Source organism: Neoarius graeffei, chromosome 8, assembly GCF_027579695.1.
Source record: "Neoarius graeffei isolate fNeoGra1 chromosome 8, fNeoGra1.pri, whole genome shotgun sequence".
NCBI lineage: Eukaryota > Metazoa > Chordata > Actinopteri > Siluriformes > Ariidae > Neoarius > Neoarius graeffei.
Window position 1 is genome coordinate 45461813 of NC_083576.1, and position 27259 is coordinate 45489071.

General features: G+C 40.4%; 1 protein-coding gene across 2 annotated transcripts in view; it reads left to right on the forward strand.

Annotated features, from left to right (window-relative positions):
* The window catches only part of ablim3 (actin binding LIM protein family, member 3), a 345079-nt gene that overhangs the window by 308452 nt on the left and 9368 nt on the right, over nucleotides 1-27259 (forward strand). Inside the window, exons 15-20 of one of the 2 annotated variants that reach the window (XM_060927674.1) lie at nucleotides 3336-3406; nucleotides 14936-15089; nucleotides 20551-20580; nucleotides 20927-20982; nucleotides 21098-21158; nucleotides 21364-21371. In XM_060927674.1, the coding sequence (XP_060783657.1) occupies nucleotides 3336-3406; nucleotides 14936-15089; nucleotides 20551-20580; nucleotides 20927-20982; nucleotides 21098-21158; nucleotides 21364-21371 (380 nt within the window). Of the gene's footprint in view, nucleotides 1-3335; nucleotides 3407-14935; nucleotides 15090-20550; nucleotides 20581-20926; nucleotides 21000-21097; nucleotides 21159-21363; nucleotides 21411-27259 lie in introns of those variants that run through there. The other variant, XM_060927673.1, reaches the window with a different exon arrangement.

A 27259-nucleotide genomic window follows, 5' to 3' on the forward strand; every position in this document is an offset into this window, starting at 1 on the left:
GCAACATCGCGAAATCCTGGAGGGTCTGGTCATGTACCAGCAGTGCAGTTGAAGCGGGCAGGTGTCAGATTTGGAACATTTATATCAAAATTGGAGTTAATAATATACGATATCACTGTACAATGTTCCTTACCTCTAACCAGTGTGTGTGTGTATGTATGTATGTATGTATGTATATTACAATTTTTACCTTGTTTTTGCTGGTTTCATATATTTCATAATGATATAATTTTTATTTTCTAAATATGTATCAACATACCGCCATTGTGGCATGGGAGCCTATGATTGGTGGACAGCCGACAAAGGGTGTCTCCCACTGGTTGTAAATCATGACATAAAAATCGTAAACACATACGGGACCTGCTGATTGGCTGTTCACATACTGAACCCAAGTGGAGATGTCCGGCGTCTGTTGCTGTTGTCAAAGAAAACTACAGCTAAAAAAGTGCTACTACCGGATTACTTGGACAATCTTAGTCAGAAAGAAGCAAAGGATAGATATACATGAAAATTAGTTTATTAGCAATTCTGATCCGTGCAAAATTCCTTGAAACGACTGGAGTGACAGTGCAGATTTGTGGCCTAGCATTAGCATTAGTAACATGTTGGAATATACCTTCTTTTTCCCAAAAAGTCCTGACACGGAAGAACAGTTTTAAAAAACTACAGAAGCAAGAAAACTTTCTTTGTGTAAAGGCTTTTTCCCGACATCAGCTTTTGGGAACAAAATGTTGTGAAAGCCAAAGCATTTACTCTCAAAGGGCTTTAACTTGAACTGTGGGCTAGATCTTATTCCCACTTGTCCATGTCTCAGCAACCCCAAGGACATGTAATTACACAGCTATCTGCACTCTATTATTCATACAGTGATGCTTATTATTGTTAAAACAATATCTGAAGTGCTATTATTTGTAAAATAACAAAATATATTGCTCTAGACTTTCAAACAATATTGTAAGATTTTATTTTAATTTTATCTAATAGTGGATGGTACAATAATTATGAACACTAACAGAATCCACACATTCCAGTTGTAGCTGTAGTTGTATAGTAACTATAATAATTCTTGTAATAATAATTTCAATAAACGGTTAATATTTAGTTCCCTTTTCATTTATTCTTGATTCAAAGGCACAGTTGAATCACACATGTTGATAAGTGTGTAACGGACAATAACAATTTTATCCAAAATACACCCCCAATTCCAAAAACGTTGGGACGCTGTGTAAACTGTAAATAAAAACAGAATGTGAAGATTTGAAATATCATGGAAACCCTATATTTCATTGAAAATAGTACAAAGACAAAATATCAAATGTTGAAACTGAGAAACTTTGTTTTTTGAAAAATATATGCTCATTTTGAATTTGATTTCAGCAACACGTTTCAAAAAAGTTGGGACAGGGGCATGTTTACCACTGTGTTGCATCACCTCTACTTTTAACAACACTCTGTAAACTTTTGCTAACTAAGGAGACCAATTGCTATAGTTTTGAAATTGAAATGTTGTCCCATTCTTGCCTGATATACAATTTCAGTTGCTCAACAGTTCAGGGTCTCCTTTGTCATATTTTGCGCTTCATAATGTGCCAAATGTTTTAAATGGGAGGCAAGTCTGGACTGCAGACAGGCCAGTTTAGTGCCTGGACTCTTACTACAGAGCCATGCGGTTTTAATATGTGTAGAAAGCGGTTTGGCATTGTCTTGCTGAAAGAAGGAAGACCTTCCCAGAAAATGTTTTTGTCTGGATGGCGGCATATTGCTCTGAAACATGTATATATCATTCAGCATTAATGATGCCTTCCCAGATGTACAAGCTACCCATGTCATGTGCACTAATGCACTCTCATACCATCACATATACTGGCTTTTAAACTGTGCACTGATAACAAGCTGGATGATCCCTCTCCTCTTTAGCCTGGAGGACATGGTGTCCATGATTTCTAAAAATAATTTCTACTTTTGATTCGTCAGACCTTGGGACAATTTTCCACTTTGCCTCAGTCCATCGTAAAAGAGCTTGGGCCCAGAAAAGGTGGCGGTGTTTCTGGATATTGTTTATATATGGTTTTAACTTGCATTTGTGGATGCCATAATGAACTGTTTTTACAGATGATGATTTTCTGAAGTGTTCCTGAGCCCATACAGTGATTTCCACGACAGACATCTGCTTTTAATGCAGTGTTGCCTGGGGGCCTGAAGATCACAGACATCCAATGTCAGTTTTCAGCCTTGTCTCTTGCATACAGAGATTTCTCCAGGTTCTCTGAATATTTTAATGATATTGTGTACCATAGATGATGTGATCCCCAAATTATTTGCAATTTTACATTGAGGAACATTATTCTTAAATTATTGCACTGTTTGCCCACGCAGTCTTTCACAGAGTGGTGAACCCCTCCCCATCTTTACTTCTGAGAGACTCCGTTTCTCTGGGATGCTCTTTTTATACCCAATCATGTTAATGACCTGTTGCCAATTAACCAAATTTTTTTTAAGCATTACACAGCTTTTTCAGTCTTTTGTTGCCCCTGTCCCAACTTTTTGGAAATGTGTTGCTGACATCAAATTCAAAATGAGCATATATTTTTCAAAAAGCAATAAAATGTATCAGTTTCAACGTTTGATATGTTGTTTTTGTACTATTTTCAATGAAATATAGGGTTTCCATGATATTGCAAATCTTCACGTTCTGTTTTTATTTATGTTGCACACAGTGTCCCAACTTTTTTGGATTTGGGGTTGTAGTTTTTCCTGCCTTAGTCGATTTATTTCCATTTCACATGTGTGCAGATGTTGTAAAATTCAGTGTGCATGTGTAGAACTCTTGAACTGTAGGTTCATTTCTACACTCTGGTTCCATGGTGACATTTTGCACAGGACTGTGTTCTTTTGATAACAGAAACAAAGCTCCAGCATTATTATTATACGCTTTCAAAACTCTACAGCTTAATATACCCTAAATTATTAATTCCTCTACTACTAGAACTTTTCTTTCTGAATGTGTCTGCATATTTTGGTGTTATGGTTTTGTGAATTTATGATAATAATAATGCTGCTTCACCTATATTAAAAAAATCAACTGCATTCTGTCCTCTCCAAAATAAAATAAAGCTCTGGGAAAGTGGAATTATTTTTCAGGCAAGTATGTTTTGGGTGCTGCTTGCCTATTGGGCAAGTAAGGCTGGGGAGATTTTTTTTCGAGGACTGCAGTAGCTAGTTTTATCTCATGTACAAGCACAATCTGCTTCACTGAAGTCACTTAAAAGCAATTCTGTTTTAGCTCCTTGCATCTATCCTCTGGTCATTTAACGTTGACTCTCTCTCTCACACAGCTTTACGTATTCCACGAAGAAGATTTTCATCGGGAGGAGAGGAAGATGGATGGAATTATGGTCTTCAAAGAGTATGAAACTCTTTCTCACTCCCTCTCTCTCTTTTTGTGTCTTGTGCAATCTTTATCCTGACAATTCTTACTGCATATATTACAGGCTATAATTGGTGTTTTTCACCAGAATAGATAGAATTCTATAGTAGATTTATAGTTTGGGGCCGTGCACCAGGTCTAATTCACTAGCTAAATAAAAACAAACTCTTTTTACTCTTGTGGCAACTTGTAGCCATGATGGGCAGAACACAGACACCAAACTCAGGAGTGTGAGAAAAAATAAAGTGTTCTTTTATGGATTTTTGGGGGAAGTGAGGGAAAGGGAAGAAGGGTTGTGGTCAACCCAGCCTTCCAGAGCTCTTCTAATACCACTCTTAGCTGATGGATCTGTTTAGCCTTGACTATACCACATGGGGTCATGGGTGTCAGGAGGGCCGAGGAGCAGATGACCACAACGGTGCTTTGTGAACCCAGAAGGGCCTTCACTAGCTGCCCATCTAGCCACACTGTAATTCAGGGAACTTGGGTGCCTAGAGGTGTGTGAACAGCACAACCGACTAGCCAGGGCTTCCTGGCCAATGTTCTGGATAATAGTTCAGGGTCAGTGGGCATAGGTTGTGCCAGTGGGGGCTTGGGTGGTGCCTGGGAAGCATCGAGACAGGTCAGTCATGGAGAGTGTTGCCTCGTGTCCAGGTACTCTTTGTTGTAGCAGGACGACTGACTTCCAGGGTAGCGAGGGAACATTCTAAAGCCTCCACCTTCTTGGGTGGATTGCTTGGAGCTTTTAAACCTATGGCCCAAGCCTCTTCTGGAGGAAAAGCCACCTGTTCCATGACTTGGGCTGTTGAAAGAAGGTCAGGCTGGAGTCACCGCATGGTGATGCAGAGCAGGGCATCCAGCTGGCTCCTGGGGATGAGGCTAGGGTTATAGCTCCAGTGATGGAAGGTGACTGCCATCTGACAAGGAGACAGACCGCACCAGGCCAGTATTTCCTCCTTGAGGAGTTGGTAGTCTTTGGTCAATGTTGGGGTGGAGATTGATAGGACCATTGAGGTTTTCCTGTTAGCAGGGCCACCAGGATCTGGGCCCATTCATCTTTGGCTCAGTTCTTCCATAGTGCGGTCTGTTTGAAGACATAGAGGTAGGATTCAGTGTCGTTGTGGGGGCTGAGCTTGCTGAGCAGACTGTGGGCCTCATGGCGGGGATCAGGGAATTCGGTATGTTTCATATAACTGGGGCAAGGAGCTAATCAATGCATTTTGGAAGTCTTTACTAACAAATTCTACTTGATGTCTGTCCATTTTAATGAGTCATTTGAGTCAGTGAACTTTGACCTCGCTCCCGACTTGATAGAGCACTATCAACCAATCAGAAAGGATAAATGTTTACAAAATCCAGGCAGCTACCAAACTGTTGTAAAGCTTTTATGAAAAGGTCAAATAACAAGCCAACAAGTATGTTTGAATTTCGTCTGTCCAAATGTTACATGTATTATGTGAGTTGGTAAGTTGAATTCATTGTATTATGTCCAACTGTCAAAAATGAGTGTTTATATTTTATATAATGCAGTCTTACCTTTGAAATATATTGAAGAATCCCATTGGTAAATGTCTGATGCCACACTGACAACATTCTCTTTGGATCTTTAAAATTCAGACAGATGCTCACCTAAATAAGTTTTATTATCACACCTGAGCTGGCAGGACTTCCAGCTTCCTAAAAAGCACATCTTATACAGTATCCAGCGATGAACTCCATTTCCCAACAGCCCCTGCACTGATCACATGCTCCTGATTATGCATACTTGATCTGAGTTTATTTTGGTAATTAGTTCTTGTTAAAAGCCTGAGTTGTATTTCCAGATTACACCTTCTGGAGAGTGCGCCTTTTTGAAAACTTGAGCATTGTGCTCATTGTGCATTGTTTGCTATTTTCCTGCCATGTTGCTCAGCCTGCTTTACCACTCTGTGACCCCAGTGCCTTGATTATCATGTTAGTGTTGTGTTTTACTCTTGTGAATAAATCTGCTTCATCCATCTCCTGCTCCTGGGTGTGCCTGACATTTCCAGTTTGGTTCATTTGTTTTTCAATAAGACAGATAAGTTGCCATTGCAGATCATTGCTGTTTCTGTCACAAACAGAAAATAATGTTCTCATTATTACATGAGTCCACACAAGTTGAGTAAAAAATCACAGTGGGTGCTAATGGGTAAAACGCAGGTTACACATAAACTAACCGACATAGAGGCAGCACGGTGGTGTAGTGGTTAGCTAGGGTGACCAAACGTCCGGTTTTCCCCGGACATGTCCGTTTTTCACGTCCTGTCCGGGGCGTCCGGGTTTTTTTTTTTTAGAAAGTGGGGAAATGTCCTGTTTTTTATTACCTTTCATTGGACCATTAAATTGACCGGCACTAGGGCACTGCGCACGGTGCTGCGTGTGACGTAATCCCTGAGCCGCTTCAGTGCGATCAGCTTTTTATAATCAGAAGACAGCGTGGCTGTCAGTACGCCAGCAACATGCCGAAGCGCAAATGCACATTTACAGACGACTTACAAAAGAAGTTCCCCGCTTTCAGACCGGGTCGAGACAAGTGGGAAGCTTTGTGCACAGTGTGCAAAGCAGGTACATATGTCTCGGTGTCCAGTGGAGGTGCCAGGGATTTAAAATTCCACCTGGACACCGAGAAACACAAAAAAGCTGTTCGAGGCGAGAGTACCTCAAAGTCGATAACAGAGTACTTTGTGAAACCAGGGAACGAGGATGCCGTGAATGCAGCGGAGGGTGCCTGGTCATTTCACACAGTGAAACATCATAACAGTTATCGGTCTATGGACTGCACGAGTTCATTGTTGAAAAAGACCCTCCCCGATTCTGACACGGCCAAAAAGTTCAGTTGTGCCCGTACTAAGACGGAGGCAATTGTTAACGGTGTTCTGGCACCTCACTCTGTCGAATTGGCGCACGAAGTGCTCAAAGATATCCCATTCTGTGGTGTTAGTACTGACGGGAGTAATCACGGTGCAGTAAAAATCTTCCCCATAATTATCCAATACTTTGATTGGAAGAAGGGTGGTGTGCAGACCAAATTAATTGAAGTGAAAGATACACCAAATGAGACAGCAACCACCATCGCAAACTACCTAATGGAAACATTGGCAAAGAACAATTTGTCTTCCAAATGCATCGCATTTACTGGGGACAATTGTAACACTAATTTTGGTGGAACCCGGCGTGACGAAGGGGGAAACAATGTATTTGCGAATTTGAAAAGATTGCTGCAAAACAAAACACTGATTGGCGTGGGTTGCCCAGCGCATATACTGAACAATTGTGTCCATCACGGGGCAGACACACTTGATGTGGACCTTGAAAATATCATTTTTAAAATATACCAGTACTTCCACATTTACACCGTGCGTACTGAGTCCCTCAAAGAGTACTGTGATTTTGCTGACATTGAGTACAGGAGGATGCTTTCACACAGCAAGACAAGGTGGCTCTCTCTGTTCCCAGGCACAGAGAGGATGCTACAGATGTTCCCTGCTTTAAAAGCATTCTTTATGTCTCAGCAAAAGCCACCCATGGTGATCAAGGCGTTTTTTGAAAACCCATTTAGTGAGATATACTTGTGGCACATGCACTCACTCATGTCCATCTTCCACAATCACATTCAAGAAATGGAAAGGGAGAATAACTCCATCATGGAGGTTAAGAAAATATTGAGCAGCATCCACAACATTCTTCTTGAACGGAAGAACAACAATTTCATGTCCCTCAAAGTTAAGGGACTGCTGGCCGAAAATCGCAGAGATGGACTTGAAGGGGGCTGTGACAAGTTCATGGCTGATGCGCTCGGCATGTACAGTTCATGTTTAGAGTATCTGGAGAAGTGGATGACTCCCATGGAAGAGTTCTCACCATTCATGTGGATGGACATGAGTGAGCCACCAAAGTGGAATGATGTGGAGGCCTGCATCAAGTACCTTGGAGAGAAGGGGGTGCCAATTGATGACGTTAAATGTTTTGACCAGGTTGCCAATCTGAAGAAATTCATTGAAAGCTGCAGTGATGATGAGTTCATGGGCCTGCAGGTGCACCAGAAGTGGACCAAATACTTTGAGAAGGCCAAAAATACTGCATGCTACTCAGAACTGCTGAAGATTGCACAGTTTGTCTTTGCACTTCCTTCTCACAATGCAAATGTGGAGAGAGTTTTTTCACTGATGCAGAGCCAGTGGACAAAGGAGAGGAACCAGCTCTCTGTTGAATCATTGAAAGGGATTCTATTTGTACAATACAATTTCAAAGATATGTCTTGCAAAGACTTTCATGCTTATTTGTTGAGCAACAAAAAACTGCTGAGAAAGATCAGCTCTACAGCAAAATATCAATGGGCAAACAAGGAGGATGAGGAAGAAAAACCAGACGAAGAGGAAGAAAAACCAGACGAAGACGAAGATGAGGATTAAGCAGGAAACTAAAGATAGACTATTGATATTTTTTGTTAGTTTTTTTTACATTTTTGAGTTATTTTTAAAGTTAATATACAAGAGGTATTTTTGTTAATTAGCTAATTTGTTAATTTATCTTTTCCAATAGCCTACAGATCAGACATTATTTCTTTCATTACTGAAATTGAGGCTAACTGAGTATCAGTATGTTTGTTATTGGGAGTTGAGAGTTATTGTTAACTTTTATTGTTAATATGAGTGAATGTGGTTTAGATGAGACATTATTTCTTTCATTGTGTCATTCATTCATTACAGAAATTGTAAAGCATTTTTGAATAAATACATTTTAAATATCATTTGTTATTGGAGTTATTGTTGACTTTTATGAAAAGCATTTTTAATAAACCAACTTTAAATATCATTTTATTTGTATGTTTCTTAAGTGAGTGCATTTGCCATAAGTATATCTCACTAAATGGGTTTTCAAAAAACACCTTGATCACCATGGGTGGCTTTTGCTGAGACATAAAGAATGCTTTTAAAGCAGGGAACATCTGTAGCATCCTCTCTGTGCCTGGGAACAGAGAGAGCCACCTTGTCTTGCTGTGTGAAAGCATCCTCCTGTACTCAATGTCAGCAAAATCACAGTACTCTTTGAGGGACTCAGTACGCACGGTGTAAATGTGGAAGTACTGGTATATTTTAAAAATGATATTTTCAAGGTCCACATCAAGTGTGTCTGCCCCGTGATGGACACAATTGTTCAGTACGTGTACTGGGCAACCCGCACCAATGAGTGTTTTGTTCTGCATTTGGAAGACAAATAGTTTTTTACCAATGTTTCCATTAGGTAGTTTGCGATGGTGGTTGCTGTCTCATTTGGTGTATCTTTCACCTCAATTAATTTGGTCTGCACACCACCCTTCTTCTTCCAATCAAAGTGATTACTCCAGTCAGTACTAACACCACAGAATGGGACACCTTAACAGAGTGAGGTAAGTTTGTAGTTTGATATTGTTACTAACACTACTACTACCCCCCCCCCCCCCCCCCCCCCCGCACTAAGGTGTCCTCATCTCATCTCATTATCTCTAGCCGCTTTATCCTGTTCTACAGGGTCGCAGGCAAGCTGGAGCCTATCCCAGCTGACTACAGGCGAAAGGCGGGGTACAGCCTGGACAAGTCGCCAGGTCATCACAGGGCTGACACATAGACACAGACAACCATTCACACTCACATTCACACCTACGGTCAATTTAGAGTCACCAGTTAACCTAACCTGCATGTCTTTGGACTGTGGGGGAAACCGGAGCACCCGGAGGAAACCCACGTGGACACGGGGAGAACATGCAAACTCCGCACAGAAAGGCCCTCGTCGGACACGGGGCTCGAACCCGGACCTTCTTGCTGTGAGGCGACAGCGCTAACCACTACACCACCGTGCCGCCCACTAAGGTGTCCTGGTTTTCCCAAATCAAAATATGGTCACCCTAGGTTAGCACTGTCACCTCACAGCAAGAAGGTTCTGGGTTTGAGCCCAGCGGCTGGCGGGGGCCTTTCTGTGTGGAGTTTGCATGTTCTCCCCGTGTCAGCATGGGTTTCCTCTGGGTGCCCCGGTTTCCCCCACAGTTCAAAGACAGGCAGTTAGGTTAACGTGGGGTGGCCTTGGGCTGAAGTGCCCTTGAGCAAGGTACTTAACCCCTGACTGCTCCCTGGGTGCTGTAGTGTGGCTGCCCACTGCTCTGGGTGTGTGTGCGTGTGTTCACTGCTTCAGATGGGTTAAATGCAGAAGATGAATCTCACTGTGCTTGAAGTGTGCATGTGACAAATAAAGGTTTCTTCTTTTTCTTCTTCATATAGTTGGTCCATGTTACCTGATTTAGTTATTCTCTAGTCAGTTTAACAGTTCATTCTAACAATGATATATAGGATATTACACAGTTGCGCAAAGATATGGAGTTTATCTTTGAGTGGTGAACATATTCACAAGTGAGCGAAGCGAACAAGTGAAAATATTTTCAACATGAGAAGATAAACTTCATATCTTCATGCCACCATGTAATGTTCTTTATATTCTATAGACCCATCCACAAAAAAAAAACCACGTTAATCAAAAGAATTTTAATTTTGAACTGGTTCGCCATTTTGACAACACGTGCCAAGTCAGTGAGAAAACACAGGGAGTGATGTCATCGGAGTGAAATATCAGAAAATATTTCACTCAGATCCGTGATGTATTTCACATGAAAAATGCAAGTTTTTGATACCAGCTTGTAATGCAACAGAACAGGACAAACACCAAGGGGGATGAATACTTTTGCATGGCACTGTGTGCATGTGCGTGTGCGTGTATACACACATACACACAGTGGTGCTTGAAAGTTTGTGAACCCTTAATTTTCTACAACCCTGATTCCAAAAAAGTTGGGACAAAGTACAAATTGTAAATAAAAACGGAATGCAATGATGTGGAAGTTTCAGAATTCCATATTTTATACAGAATATAACATAGATGACATATCAAATGTTTAAACTGAGAAAATGTATCATTTAAAGAGAGAAATTAGGTGATTTTAAATTTCATGACAACAACACATCTCAAAAAAGTTGGGACAAGGCCATGTTTACCACTGTGAGACATCCCCTTTTCTCTTTACAACAGTCTGTAAACGTCTGGGGACTGAGGAGACAAGTTGCTCAAGTTTAGGGATAGGAATGTTAACCCATTCTTGTCTAATGTAGGATTCTAGTTGCTCAACTGTCTTAGGTCTTTTTTGTCGTATCTTCCGTTTTATGATGCGCCAAATGTTTTCTATGGGTGAAAGATCTGGACTGCAGGCTGGCCAGTTCAGTACCCGGACCCTTCTTCTACGCAGCCATGATGCTGTAATTGATGCAGTATGTGGTTTGGCATTGTCATGTTGGAAAATGCAAGGTCTTCCCTGAAAGAGACGTCGTCTGGATGGGAGCATATGTTGCTCTAGAACCTGGATATACCTTTCAACATTGATGGTGTCTTTCCAGATGTGTAAGCTGCCCATGCCACACGCACTAATGCAACCCCATACCATCAGAGATGCAGGCTTCTGAACTGAGCGCTGATAACAACTTGGGTCGTCCTTCTCCTCTTTAGTCCGAATGACACGGCGTCCCTGATTTCCATAAAGAACTTCAAATTTTGATTCGTCTGACCACAGAACAGTTTTCCACTTTGCCACAGTCCATTTTAAATGAGCCTTGGCCCAGAGAAGACGTCTGTGCTTCTGGATCATGTTTAGATACGGCTTCTTCTTTGAACTATAGAGTTTTAGCTGGCAACGGCGGATGGCACGGTGAATTGTGTTCACAGATAATGTTCTCTGGAAATATTCCTGAGCCCATTTTGTGATTTCCAATACAGAAGCATGCCTGCATGTGATGCAGTGCCGTCTAAGGGCCCGAAGATCACGGGCACCCAGTATGGTTTTCCGGCCTTGACCTTTACGCACAGAGATTCTTCCAGATTCTCTGAATCTTTTGATGATATTATGCACTGTAGATGATGATATGTTCAAACTCTTTGCAATTTTACACTGTTGAGCTCCTTTCTGATATTGCTCCACTATTTGTCGGCGCAGAATTAGGGGGATTGGTGATCCTCTTCCCATCTTTACTTCTGAGAGCCGCTGCCACTCCAAGATGCTCTTTTTATACCCAGTCATGTTAATGACCTATTGCCAATTGACCTAATGAGTTGCAATTTGGTCCTCCAGCTGTTCCTTTTTTTTGTACCTTTAACTTTTCCAGCCTCTTATTGCCCCTGTCCCAACTTTTTTGAGATGTGTTGCTGTCATGAAATTTCAAATGAGCCAATATTTGGCATGAAATTTCAAAATGTCTCACTTTCGACATTTGATATGTTGTCTATGTTCTATTGTGAATACAATATCAGTTTTTGAGATTTGTAAATTGTTGCATTCCGTTTTTATTTACAATTTGTACTTTGTCCCAACTTTTTTGAAATCGGGGTTGTATATTTCTGCATGAATATGACCTAAAACATCATCAGATTTTCACACAAGATGTTACTATCTAAAAGTAGATAAAGAGAACCCAGTTAAACAAATGAGACAAAAATATTATAGTTGGTCATTTGTTTATTGAGGAAAATGATCCAATATTACATATCTGTGAGTGGCAAAAGTATGTGAACCTCTAGGATTAGCAGTTAATTTGAAGGTGAAATTAGAGTCAGGTGTTTTCAATCAATGGGATGACAATCAGGTGTGAGTGGGTACCCTGTTTTATTTAAAGAACAGGGATCTATCAAAGTCTGATCTTGACTACACGTTTGTGAAAGTGTATCATGGCACAAACAAAGGAGATTTCTGAGGACCTCAGAAGAAGTGTTGTTGATACTCATCAGGCTGGAAAAGGTTACAAAACCATCTCTAAAGAGTTTGGAATCCACCAATCCACAGTCAGACAGATTGTATACAAATGGAGGAAATTCAAGACCATTGTTACCCTCCCCAGTAGTGGTTGACCAACAAAGATCACTCCAAGAGCAAGGCATGCAAGTCAGCAAGGTCACAAAGGAGCCCAGGGTAAATTCTAAGCAACTGAAGGCCTCTCTCACATTGGCTAATGTTAATGTTCATGAGTCCACCATCAGGAGAACACTGAACAACAATGGTGTGCATGGCAGGGTTGCAAGGAGAAAGCCACTGCTCTCCAAAAACAACATTGCTGCTCATCTGCAGTTTGCGAAAGATCACATGGACAAGCCAGAAGGCTATTGGAAAAATGTTTTGTGGACAGATAAGACAAAAATAGAACTTTTTGGTTTAAATGAGAAGCGTTATGTTTGGAGAAAGGAAAACACTGCATTCCAGCATAAGAACCTTATCCCATCTGTGAAACATGGTGGTGGTAGTATCATGGTTTGGGCCTGTTTTGCTGCATTTGGGCCAGGACAGCTTGCCATCATTGATGGAACAATGAATTCTGAATTATACCAGCGAATTCTAAAGGAAAATGTCAGGACATCTGTCCATGAACTGAATTTCAAGAGAAGGTGGGCCATACAGCAAGATAACGACCCTAAGCACACAAGTCGTTCTCCTAAAGAATGGTTAAAGAAGAATAAAGTTAATGTTTTGGAATGGCCAAGTCAAAGTCCTGATCTTAATCCAATCGAAATGTTGTGGAAGGACCTGAAGCGAGCAGTTCATGTGAGGAAACCCACCAACATCCCAGCGTTGAAGCTGTTCTGTACAGAGGAATGGGCTAAAATTGTGCCATTGTGCAGGACTGATCAACAGTTACCGGAAACGTTTAGTTGCAGTTACTGCAGACCAGGGGGTCACACCAGATACTGAAAACAAAGTTTCACATACTTTTGCCACTCACAGATATGTAATATTGGACCATTTACCTCAGTAAATAAATGACCAAGTATAAAATTTTTTCTCTTATTTGTTTAACTGGGTTCTCTTTATCTACTTTCAGGACTTGTGTGAAAATCTGATGATGTTTTAGGTCATATTTATGCATATATATATATATATATATATATATATATATATATATATATATATATATATATATATATATATATATATGGACAAATTTGTTGGTACCCTTCCATGAAAAAAAGAGCCCACAACTATTTCTGAAATAACTTGAAACTGACAAAAGTTAATGGCGTCCATCGTTACTTATTCCATGTTTAACATAAATCAGACTTTGCTTTTGGTTTTTGATTCAACTGAATATTTTACATAACAAAACAAGTGAAAATGTCATGGACAAAAATGATGGTACCCTTAATATTTTGTTGCACAGCCTTTAGCAGCGATCACTGCTAACAAGCGATCTCTGTAGCTCTCAATGAAACTTCTGCATGTGCCAACAGGCAGTTTGGCCCACTCTTCCTGAGCAAACTGCTCTAGCTGTCTCAGGCCTTCTCCGCACTGCATGTTTCAGCTCTTTCCAGAGATGTTTGATAGGATTCAGATCAGGCTCACAGAAGGCCACTTCAGAATAGGCCAATGTTTTGTTCTTTGCCATTCTTGGGTACTTTTAGCTGTGTGTTTTTGGTTCTTTATCCTGATGAAGGGCCCACGACCTGCAACTGAGACAAAGCTTTCTGACATGGGGTAGTACCTTTCACTCAAGAATACCTTGATAGTCTTGAGATTTCGTTGTGCCCTGCACAGATTCATGGCACCCCATGCCAGATGCAGCAAAGTAGCCCCAAATCATAACTAAGCCTCCTCCATGTTTCACAGATGGTATGGTGTTCTTTTCTTTGAAAGCTTCATTTTTTTTCTTTTGTGGACATGGAGCTGATGTGACTTGCCAATAAGCTTGAGTTTTGTCTAATCTATCCAAAGGAATAGGTTTTCTTTCAACAATGGAGTTCTCCTGGGTCTTCTTCCATTGAGCAGTCAAAAAGTGACAGATGGTACAAACAGTCACTGATGTACCTTGACCTTGAAGTTCAACTTTTATCTCTTTGGAAGTTGTCCATAGCTCTTTGTCTACCATTGGCACTATCCTGTTCAATCTGTGATGGATTTTCCTCTTGCAGTCATGTCCAGGAAGGTTGGCTACAGTCCCATATAACTTAAACTTCTTAATAATATGTGTAACTGTAGTCACAGGAACATCAAGCTGCTAGGAGATGGTCTTATAGCCTTTGCCTTTAACTTGCTTGTCTGTAATTTTCTTTCTGATCTCCTCAAACAGCTCTCTCCTTTGCTTTCTCTGGTCCATGTTCAACGTGGTGTACACGACGATACCAAACGGCAGATTGACAATTTTTCTCCATTTAAATAGACTGATGACAAGATTAAAGACACTTGTGGTACTAATTAAGCTTAAACAATTGGTTTGAAATATAATTATAATCCAGTTATTTATAATCTTTTCTAAGGGTACCAACAAACCTGTGTGTGTGTGTGTGTGTGTGTGTATATATATATATATATATATATATATATATATATATATATATATACACCGTATATATATATATATGTGTGTGTGTGTGTGTGTATACACTTTAAAAAATACTCACTCTCTCTTTCTCTCTCTCACACCCTTTCAGATCCAGGGTGGGATTGGCAGGATGATCCTGAAGGAAGAGATGAAAGCCCGGTCTGGTTCTTATGGCAACGACCCCTGGGGTAGCACACGGAACTCCCGTGCTGGGAGCAAAGAGACTTTGCACAACACCAGCTACAACAATACCATCAATGGCTGTAAGTACAACAACTACTGATATCTTCTAATCTAAGCATCTGGAAGAATGATATAGTCTTGAAGATTTTTCAGCACTTAGTTCTGAGAATTTTCCAGTCATGGACTATCAGCAGACATTTAAAATTTCCTAATTCCCAAGACTTTTTAAAGCCATCATAAATACCTGCTGATGCTTTGTAATAGTTTGCAATACAGTGTATCATACACACTGGGATAACAGGTGCCATTATCAATCTCTCTGGCTTCATAAGAAGAACTTTTGAGAAATTAAAGATTTCAGTAGAACAAATAAAATGCAACACTTCATATTTCACAAATGTTTTGAGTTACACCACTGGAGTTTATTTCCACTGTTGTGGAAAACGCCCACTTCTCCCTGAAGGTCTCATCTCTAACCACAAGTACACTCAGGGGAGAACAAGCAGAAGTAAAACACATGCAGGCCAGTTTGTAGGTTACTCAATGTTTTGATCAGTTGTACTGATACTCTTAGTCACAGACAGAATGCAGCTCATGGTGTTATAGTCAGTGATATGATACTGAGCTATCTTATTATGGCAGTGAAGCCCTGTCATGCTTTACAGTAAATGCATGATGCAGTATGTTTGAGAGCAGAGTTAATGCAGCGCGATTGTAAACTGTCTTTCTTATAAGTGGAAATTCAGACATCAACCCCATCTCCAAATCGTAATTCCACCCTGGCAGTCTGTCTCCCTTTCTCTTATTGCCTCTCTTTTGCTTTTCTGCACACTCTCTGTCCCTTCTTTTGTCTCTCTATGTTGCTTTATCCTCACATGTGTATGCAACCTGCTCTCCTCATTTCTATTTCTGTGTGCCTCATGGGAAAGTGCACAAAACAGCTGAATTTTTTCCGTGCACCCCCTGCATCTCTCTCTCTCTCTCTCTCTCTCTCTCTCACACAGTCATGATTCCTGATCCTTGTCTCTCTTCCCTTTGTAACTGTCGTCTCTTGGCAGCACGGTGGTGTAGTGGTTAGTACGGTTGCCTCACAGCAAGAAGGTTCCGGGTTCAAACCCAGTGGCCGGCGAGGGCCTTTCTGTGTGGAGTTTGTATGTTCTCCCCATGTCTGCGTGGGTTTCCTCTGGGTGCTCCGGTTTCCCCCACAGTCCAAAGACATGCAGTTAGGTTGACGTGGGGTGGCCTTGAGCTGAGGTGCCCTTGAGCAAGGTGCCTAACCCCTGACTGCTCCCCGGGCGCTGTGTGTAGCTGCCCACTGCTCTGGGTGTGTGTGCATGTGTTCACTGCTTCAGATGGGTTAAATGCAGAGGATGAATTTCACTGTGCTTGAAGTGTACATGTGACAAATAAAGGTTTCTTCTCTTTTTCTTCTCTTCTTCTCTTGAGTTTAAGTTTATTGAGATACCCTTCAGTCCTTTACAAGGCTAATCTTCCAGGGTTAGTAAACATAAATAATACATACAATACACAAAACCTACCTATACGACACAAAATTTACATTATATCAATTAAGAGGTATCAATTTAAAGGTATGTCAGCCCTGCGATAACCTGGTGACTCGTCCAGGGTGTACCCTGCCTCTCGCCCATAGTCAGCTGGGATGGGCTCCAGCTTGCCTGCGACCCTGTAGAACAGGATAAGCAGCTACAGATAATGGATGGATGGATGGATGGATGGATGGATGGATGGATGGATGGAGATACTCTTCAGTCCCTTAAAAGGCTAATCTTCAAGGGTTAGTAAACATAAATAATGCATACAATACACAAAACCTACCTATACGACACAAAATTTACATTATATCAATTAAGAGGTATCAATTTAAAGGTATGTCCGCCCTGTGATAACCTGGTGACTTGTTCAGGGTGTACCCTGCCTCTCGCCCATAGTCAGCTGGGATGGGCTCCAGCTTGCCTGCGACCCTGTAGAACAGGATAAGTGGCTACAGATAATGGATGGATGGATGGAATTAAAAGGCATCTGAGGTCAGAATTGTTTAAAATGTCTCATACAATCGATAGATTTCCTTTCTGAATTTCTGAATATCAGATACAGACTATACATGTGTCCGTGGTGCATTCCAAAGAGTTACTGTTCTATATGTAAATGTCCTTTTCTTGCTATTAGTTTTTGGTTTTGGTAGAGTGAAGTTGTCTATTGATTTGTCTTGTATAATATTTATGAACTGTGTTCAATGGGACCAGAACTTCGTGGATGATTTTTGGTTCATGTGACCTAAGAATTGTGAAGAATAACTTCAATGTACCTATGGTAAACCTGTCTTTGACCTATAACCAGCCAAGATCTGATTAAGCCTTGTTAGGCTTCTTCTCTCCTCCTGCACTTTTTTTTAAATTCATTTCATTACTTCACTGTTTGTTTGTTTTTTGTGCAAATAAACAAACAAACAAACAAACAAACAAACAATGCATTTTACTAAGAGAGATCAAAAGAGCATTTCAAAGCCAGTCTGCAGGCTCTGTTTTGAATTAGCAATAGCCTTTTGCAACAAGTCTCCGACACACGAGCTAACACGGGTCAACAGTAGTCTATGACCGACAACACCAAGGCTTGTACTACAATTTTATAAACTGCATCAGGCATAGATCAAGCATGTCTTCTCACCAGGGCTAAATTTCTGGATTGCTTTGCTATAAGATGTTTGATATGTAAATTCCAAGTGAGTGAAGGGTCTGTGTGTAATCCCAGCAGGACAGCTTCTGTCACCTGCTCAAATTTCTCTGACCCAATTGAGAGGTTCAGAGGTGTCGGGTAAAACTGAAAGCAGTGGCAAACAAAATACATTTGGTTTTCAAAACATTCATGGCAAGACGGTTAGCTTTAACTGAGTCTGAAATTCTAATGAGGTCAGGCTGCAGAGCTGTTACAACAGCTGGTGTTGACTTAGCAATTTTATAAACAGAGTTATTGTCCACATACATCAGTCATACATTGTAACACTGCCAGAGGTAAATCATTTGTGTAAAGGGTGAATATAAAAGGTCCTAAACAACTACTCAGGGGAACTCCACATTCAGATACTGATGGCTCAGAGTAGTGTCCATTGATGTACACAACCTGCATTTAATCCTGGAGATAACTTCTGAACCAAGACAAAACATCTGGATGAAAACTGTAAGCTTTAAGTTTGGCCAGTTAAAGATTGTGATCCACAAGCTTGAACACAGCACTGAAATCAATGTCCATTGCTACTACAAGCTTGCCTCTGTCCATGGCAGAAAACCAATCGTGTGTCATCTTTACTTGAGCTGTTGAAGTAGAGTGGTTAGGGCGTTAAGCATGTTGTGAGCTTGACACAATATCACTTGAAGTAACATATTGCCAGATCTGGTCATGAACAATTCTTTCTAATATCTTACTTAGAACTGGTAGTAAATTGATTGGCCTGCTGTTCTTGCTGGTCAATGGCATTCTTGTGTTTTTCAGTGGAGGGCGCACCTTTGCTCTCTTCCATTGGCTGGGAAAACAGCTGGTAATCAGGGATTGATTGACTATATGACATACAGGTGATGCTATATACAATGCCAACAACCTGACCAATTTATTTTCAAGCTGATCTATACCACTTGTTGACATCGGGATGCCTGTTAACATCCTCATAATTTCCTCGCTACTGACTGTGTGGAATTGTAAGGAACATGATTTGTCCAACATAATGTGCTGATTTAGAAGCTCAGTTACTAGTGTATTTTGGGGTTTTGTATCTACCCTGGCGGCACGGTGGTGTAAGTGGTTAGCACTGTTGCCTCACAGCGAGAAGGTTCTGGGTTTGGGCCCAGCGACCGACGGGGGCCTTTCTGTGTGGAGTTTGCATGTCCTCCCCGTGTCTGCATGGGTTTTCTCCGGGTGCTCCAGTTTCCCCCACAGTCCAAGGACATACAGTTAGGTTAACATAGGACAGCCTTGGGCTGGAGTGCCCAAGAGTGGCAGTGCACATGTATGCAGCAGCTTTGCTCTCCTATGATGAATTAAATTTCGTTGCACATTTGTGTGCATGTGTAATGATTGCCAGGTGAGTGCAATCGTTAGTCAGGTGAGCTTGTAGTCCAGAGTGGCCATATTTGTAGGCTGCAGAGTGTTAGGTGAATTCAAGTTCGGTGCTGTTTCCGGCATTTTGTCATGACAATATGTAAGCATTTCCAGTTCCAATCATTTTTTCCCCCCAAGTCCAATTCCAGTCTTTGCCATTTGTTACAGAATTTGATATGTTTCTGCCAATATTCAATCCACCATTTTTTGTTGGTCTTGAGCAGATATTGATACTGGGTATTGGAACAGTGCCAATTCTAGTACATAATAATGTACATAATGTACCTACAAGTCCTGGAGAGTTGTTTGACAAAATGGCAACTACATAAGACACTACAAAAAAGAAAAACAATCTTGTTCAAGGTTATGTATTGTACACCATAACTAGGAGAAAGAGATGCCAGACGAATGGTGATAGTTACCCATCTCATCTCATCTCATCTCATCATCTCTAGCCGCTTTATCCTTCTACAGGGTCGCAGGCAAGCTGGAGCCTATCCCAGCTGACTACGGGCGAAAGGCGGGGTACACCCTGGACAAGTCGCCAGGTCATCACAGGGCTGACACATAGACACAGACAACCATTCACACTCACATTCACACCTACTGTCAATTTAGAGTCACCAGTTAACCTAACCTGCATGTCTTTGGACTGTGGGGGAAACCGGAGCACCCGGAGGAAACCCACGCGGACACGGGGAGAACATGCAAACTCCACACAGAAAGGCCCTCGCCGGCCCCGGGGCTCGAACCCAGGACCTTCTTGCTGTGAGGCGACAGCGCTAACCACTACACCACCGTGCCACCCCGTGATAGTTACCCTTAATGTCAAAAAGATGTAACATATGGAAAAAGAGTTTTATAGGCAATCTTGAGATCAAAGCCAGGTCTATTTAATTCATAAAAGACATCGTGTCAGATAAGTTTCCATTACTGTTGTACTTTAATCATTATTTTCATTCTCAAGTCACCTACAGTATGTATTGTCATTCTTATCAGCATTAATCTACAGCTTCACCTCTGGTTGCCTTGATTTGTAATTCTAAGACAAATTCTATTAATTACCTAGCCCATCCTTAACCCACTGGATTCAGGTCACAGTTTTTTCTTTTCTTTTTCTCCTGATTTAAAATAGAGCAAGTATACTATGTCTGTTCTATTATTTGGTGAGCTGTGCTATCTTTTTAATAGTTGAACAATATGGACTTGCAGACAGAGGTAATATTAAGAGTGTGTGTGACCACTGCACGAAATTAGTCTGGTCGATACAGGGTCGCTTAAGATGAAAATTGCACCACACGGTTTGATTTGCAAACACTACAAAGCAGGTTTTTTTGGCTGGAAAAGCTTTGTCTGTGTCATTATAGTTTGATCTCATACTGGTAGAGTCAACATGATGAAGTGTCACATTTTTGTGTTCTTTTTTTTCAGCTTCACAGGCAGTCTATCAAGCTGAAAATGGTGAGTAACTCGATGCTTTTCCCCTCATTTCCCACTGTGGGGATGTATGTAGTAGGAGAGTATTAGAATGAAAGCAGGTCATGTGTGATTTCTCGATGTAGGTGTTCATAGTTCAGCTGGGGATTAAGCAATACAGGGCACAGTTTGGGGAATATGGGAGTTGTGAGTTTAACTGAGTGTTTCGTAGAGGAGCTGGAAGAGATGTTACATTACCTTTTTGAGCAGCACCCCCTACTGTCCACTTTTGTTTAGAAAAAATTGCTGATCTGCATGGTATTTTGTTTATTTGATGCTATTCAGTGCCTGCTCTCTGGATCTTTTATTTTTTTTATTTTATTTGTTTTAGAGTATATATCAAAATCAGCCTCTTTGCCAGGGTATGGCAGAAATGGACTACACAGGGTAATAAATTCCAACAAGTGAATGAATACAACTGCAAAAATACTGCTTGTCAAACAGAATCTTTAAAGCTTTATGAAGTCAACCTGACTTTGATTGTCTAATGTTTGTTTACCAGCAGCAAAATACAGACTACTTTCAGTATGATAGTGGCAATGAAGTCAACTGGGGAATCAGAGGTTAGTTGTAGCAGTTTTGCTGTGGTGTTAACTAATGTGTTAAATTATAATAATTTAAATTTAGAATTTAAAAATGTAAAAATATATGAATAGATACTAAAAATAGAAATGTAATTTCAGGCTACCCAACTTTCCATGATAAACAACAGATAACAAAGTGTTTCTTTTCTCTTACATGTGTTTTTTTTTTTTTTCTTTTCTGCAGAGTACAAGGTGAGTCCTGAAGCTAAACAAAGTTTAAGTAGTTCTGGTCATAAAACGAAGGAGAGGTAAATTACATTACTACAGCACAATGAGCTCAAAGGAAGTGTCAGGAATTGATACTTTGTAATATAACAAGGATGATATGTACAGTAACATGGCTGATAATTGAAACTCCAATAATAGAAAAAATATTTAAAACATAGGAGTAATTTTCAGTATCTATGAGATGGATTAAACATTGCAATGGTTACAGTGGTGCTTGAAAGTTTGTGAACCCTTTAGAATTTTCTATATTTCTGCATAAATATGACCTAAAACATCATCAGATTTTCACACAAGTCCAAAAATAGCTAAAGAGAACCCAATTAAACAAATGAGACAAAAATATTATACTTGGTCATTTATTTATTGAGGAAAATGATCCAATATTACATATCTGTGAGTGGCCAAAGTATGTGAACCTTTGCTTTCAGTATCTGGTGTGACCCCCTTGTGCAGCAATAACTGCAACTAAATGTTTCCGGTAACTGTTGATCAGTCCTGCACACCGGCTTGGAGGAATTTTAGCCCATTCCTCTGTACAGAACAGCTTCAACTCTGGGATGTTGGTGGGTTTCCTCATATGAACTGCTTGCTTCAGGTCCTTCCACAACATTTCAATTGGATTAAGATCAGGACTTTTATTTGGCCATTCCAAAACATTAACTTTATTCTTCTTTAACCATTTTTTGGTAGAATGACGTGTGTGCTTAGGGTCGTTGTCTTGCCACATGACCGACCTTCTCTTGAGATTCAGTTCATGGACAGATGTCGTGATATTTTCCTTTAGAATTTGCTGGTATAATTCAGAATTCATTGTTCCATCAATGATGGCAAGCTGTCCTGGCCCAGATGCAGCAAAACAGGCCCAAACCATGATACTACCACCACCATGTTTTACAGATGGGATAAAGTTCTTCTGCTGGAATGCAGTGTTTTCCTTTCTCCAAACATAACGCTTCTCATTTAAACCAAAAAGTTCTATTTTGCTCTCATCCGTGCACAAAACATTTTTCCAATAGCCTTCTGGCTTGTCCACATGATCTTTAGCAAACTGCAGACGAGCAGCAATGTTCTTTTTGGAGAGCAGTGGCTTTCTCCTTGCAACCCTGCCATACACACCATTGTTGTTCAGTGTTCTCCTGATGGTGGACTCATGAACATTAACATTAGCCAATGTGAAAGAGGCCTTCAGGCCCTGTCCACACGGCAACGGATTCAGGTGACTCCGATACAATTGCTTATTGTTTAGGCCTGGCGTCCACACGGCACCGGCGTTTTGGGTGCCCAAAACGCAATCTTTTTGAGAACGGGTTCCAGAGTGGAAAGATCTGGCAACGTTGCCGTTGTGAAGTCGTCTGGATGAGTAAAACGGATTTGTTTACGATGACGTCACAACCACATGACTGTGAGTGCTTCACGCCGGGTAGAAGTGTAACGAATATCACCAGGAAAAAGCCTTACAGAGCACTAGTGAGAGTGAAACACGAGCTTAGATATTATTATTATTATTATGTTCAGTGTTAGTTCACAGTAGTAAGGCAAGAAGCAGAATAGTGACAGTAATAGTGAAGCAAAAACATGCAATTGTACAAACACTGCAGCTCTACAGCAAAATATTCATTTATGAAATGGTCTGATTCTTAACACCAGTAGTGCCAATGAGCTTCTCATTGCGATGCGAGTTGTCAACAAATCCTATAACTTGGTTCATGAAACGCACTTACAAAATATTTTCACTGTGAATATTTATTGTGTAATGGTGCAAAGTGAGAGAGAGAGAGAGAGTCAATCCCGCCAGCAAAAATAGAGAAAAAAAGAGCGATCTCACCTCTTCAGATGTGGGTTTAAGTCCTACAATACATTCCTCAAAAAGGGCGTAGAGGAGCAAATTAATCATTATTTAATTAGCATTCAATTTATTCCGGACCATTAAAGACACCGCCTTCCGCGTAGAATCATAGGTCATCCTCGCCGCCATTTTGGAGAGGTCAAAGTGGAGAATAAAGATTAGCTGCGTTTAACTGTACCAACAGGTTTGCCATCCAAACGAGATCACATGGGATTACCTTTCACAGGTAAGACTGGAAAAATACTTTTCATTGTATTTGGTCATTATAATGTAATTTTACAAACAGATTTTCCTGACTTTGTGGCTAATATGCATCCTTACTTCTTCTATTGTTCTGGTGTCTCCGAAGGGACCGTCTTACAGCGCCCCTAGAGGTGTGGCATGTGTATTGCATCGTTTTCAGCAAGCGTTGCGTTGCCATATGGACCTGATATTTTACTGATTGTTGCCCATATGGACGCAATATATTTTTAAATAACATCTCGTTGCCGTTGTCGTGTGGATGTAGCCTCAGTTGCTTAGAAATTACCTGGTGGGGTCCTTTGTGACCTCGCCGACTATTACACGCCTTGCTCTTGGAGTGATCTTTGTTGGTCGACCACTCCTGGGGAGGGTAACAATGGTCTTGAATTTTCTCCATTTGTACACAATCTGTCTGACTGTGGATTGGTGGAGTCCAAACTCTTTAGAGATAGTTTTGTAGCCTTTTCCAGCCTGATGAGCATCAACAACGCTTTTTCTGAGGTCCTCAGAAATATCCTTTGTTAGTGCCATGATACACTTCCACAAACATGCGTTGTGAAGATCAGACTTTGATAGATCCCTGTTCTTTAAATAAAACAGGGTGCCCACTCACACCTGATTGTCATCCCATTGATTGAAAACACCTGACTTTAATTTCACCTTCAAATTAACTGCTAATCCTAGAGGTTCACATACTTTTGCCACTCACAGATATGTAATATTGGATCATTTTCCTCAATAAATAAATGACCAAGTATAATATTTTTGTCTCATTTGTTTAATTGGGTTCTCTTTGTCTACTTTTAGGACTTATGTGAAAATCTGATGATGTTTTAGGTCATATTTATGCAGAAATATAGAAAATTCTAAAGGGTTCACAAACTTTCAAGCACCACTGTAAAAGATAATTTCAAAACAAATAACATTTCCCATCCCAACCAGAAACACTATGGCTTATTCATGAATGTTGATGCTGAGGTAAAATATTAATAATATACTAATATAAATTATTAGTTATGTACTTCTTTGTGAAAAGAAATATCTACTTATCTATTTTAAATAATATAGGTAAAATAAATAAAATATAATAAAAAGCTTAAATAAAAGATTTCAAGTAGAAATACCACCCCAAATCAGAAAAAGTTGGGACGGTATGTTGAAATTTAAGTGAAAACTGAAAACAATTATTTGTAAATAATCTTAGACCTGTATTGCACTCAGAACAATACAACAACACATTAGTTGATGTTTTACCTCATGAATTTTGTTTTTTTCAAAATGAACACATTTCAATGTTGATTCTTGCAACACATTTCAAAAAGGTTGGGACAATAAAGCATTTGCCACTTTATAATGTTGTCATTCCTTCTCGCAACACTTAAAAATATTTAGGGCATGAAGACACCAAGTAATGAAGCATTTCAGGTGTTATTTTGTTCCATTTTTCCTGCAAACAGGTCTCAAGGTGTGCAACAGTACCGTGCCGTCGTTGTCATTTTTCGTTTCAAAATTCTCCACACATTCTCTACTGGGGACAGAGGGGACAGGCACCCTCTTCTTCCACAGCCATGCCTTTCTAATGTGTGCAGAACATGGGTTTGTCTTGCTGAAATATCCCTGGAGAAGTTATTGTCTTAAAGGCAGCATACGTTGCTCCAAAATCTCAGCGTCCATTTCTGCATTAATGCTGCCATGACAGAAGTGTAAGGTACAGTGGTGCTTGAAAGTTTGTGAACCCTTTAGAATTTTCTATATTTCTGCATAAATATGACCTAAAACATCATCAGATTTCCACGCAAGTCCTAAAAGTAGATAAAGAGAACCCAGTTAAACAAATGAGACAAAAATATTATACTTGGTCATTTATTTATTGAGGAAAATGATCCAATATTACATATCTGTGAGTGACAAAAGTATGTGAACCTCTAGGATTAGCAGTTAATTTGAAGGTGAAATTAGAGTCAGGTGTTTTCAGTCAATGGGATGACGATCAGGTGTGAGTGGGCACCCTGTTTTATTTAAAGAACAGGGATCTATCAAAGTCTGATCTTCACAACACGTTTGTGGAAGTGTATCATGGCAAGAACGAAGGAGATTTCTGAGGACCTCAGAAAAAGCATTGTTGATGCTCATCAGGCTGGAAAAGGTTACAAAACCATCTCTAAAGAGTTTGGACTCCACCAATCCAAAGGACCCCAGGGTAACTTCTAAGCAACTGAAGGCCTCTCTCACATTAGTTAATGTTAATGTTCATGAGTCCACCATCAGGAGAACACTGAACAATAATGGTGTGCATGGCAAGGTTACAAGGAGAAAGCCACTGCTCTCCAAAAAGAACATTGCTGCTCATCTGCAGTTTGCTAAAGATCACGTGGACAAGCCAGAAGGCTATTGGAAAATGTTTTGTGGACAGATGAGACCAAAATAGAACTTTTTGGTTTAAATGAGAAGCATTATGTTTGGAGAAAGGAAAACACTGCATTCCAGCATAAGAACCTTATCCCATCTGTGAAACATGGTGGTGGTAGTATCATGGTTTGGGCCTGTTTTGCTGCATCTGGGCCAGGACGGCTTGCCATCATTGATGGAACAATGAATTCTGAATTATACCAGTGAATTCTAAAGGAAAATATCAGGACATCTATCCATGAACTGAATCTCAAGAGAAGGTGGGTCATGCAGCAAGACAACGACCCTAAGCACACAAGTTATTCTACCAAAGAATGGTTAAAGAAGAATAAAGTTAATGTTTTGCAATGGCCAAGTCAAAGTCCTGACCTTAATCCAATCGAAATGTTGTGGAAGGACCTGAAGTGAGCAGTTCATGTGAGGAAACCCACCAACATCCCAGAGTTGAAGCTGTTCTATATGGAGGAATGGGCTAAAATTCCTCCAAGCCGGTGTGCAGGACTGATCAACAGTTACCAGAAACGTTTAGTTGCAATTATTGCTGCACAAGGGGGTCACACCAGATACTGAAAGCAAAGGTTCACATACTTTTGCCACTCACAGATATGTAATATTGGATCATTTTCCTCAATAAATAAATCACCAAGTATAATATTTTCGTCTCATTTGTTTAACTGGATTCTCTTTATCTACTTTTAGGACTCTTGTGAAAATCTGATGATATTTTAGGTCATATTTATGCAGAAATATAGAAAATTCTAAAGGGTTCACAAACTTTCAAGCACCGCTGTATCTTTGCCAAGGGTACTGACACAATCCCATACCATGACAGACCCTGGCTTTTGGGCTTGTTGCTGGGAACAGTCTGGGCGGTCCTTTTCATCTTTTGTCTGGAGCACACGGCGTCCATTTCTTCCAAAAAAGACCGGGAATACTGATTCATTTGATCATAATACATGTTTCCACTGTGTGATGGTCCATCCCAGATGCCTCTGAGCCCAGAGAAGTCGACAGTGTTTCTGGACACAGTTAATATAAGGCTTCCTTTTTGCACAATAAAGTTTTACCTGGCATTTGTGAATATAACTCTGTATTGTAGTGCTTGACAAAGGTTTGCCAAGGTACTTCCAAGCCCATATGACTGTATCAGTTATAAATGAATGACTGTTCGTGATGCTGTGCCACCTGAGGGATTGGAGATCACGGGTGTTCAGGTTAGGCTTCTGCCCTTGCCCTTTATGTGCTGAAATTCCTCGATACCTTGAATCATTTAATAATCTCTTCATATCTCTCTTTGAGGAACATTTTGTTTTTAAGTATTTTAATTATTTTCTCACACATTTGTTTACAAACT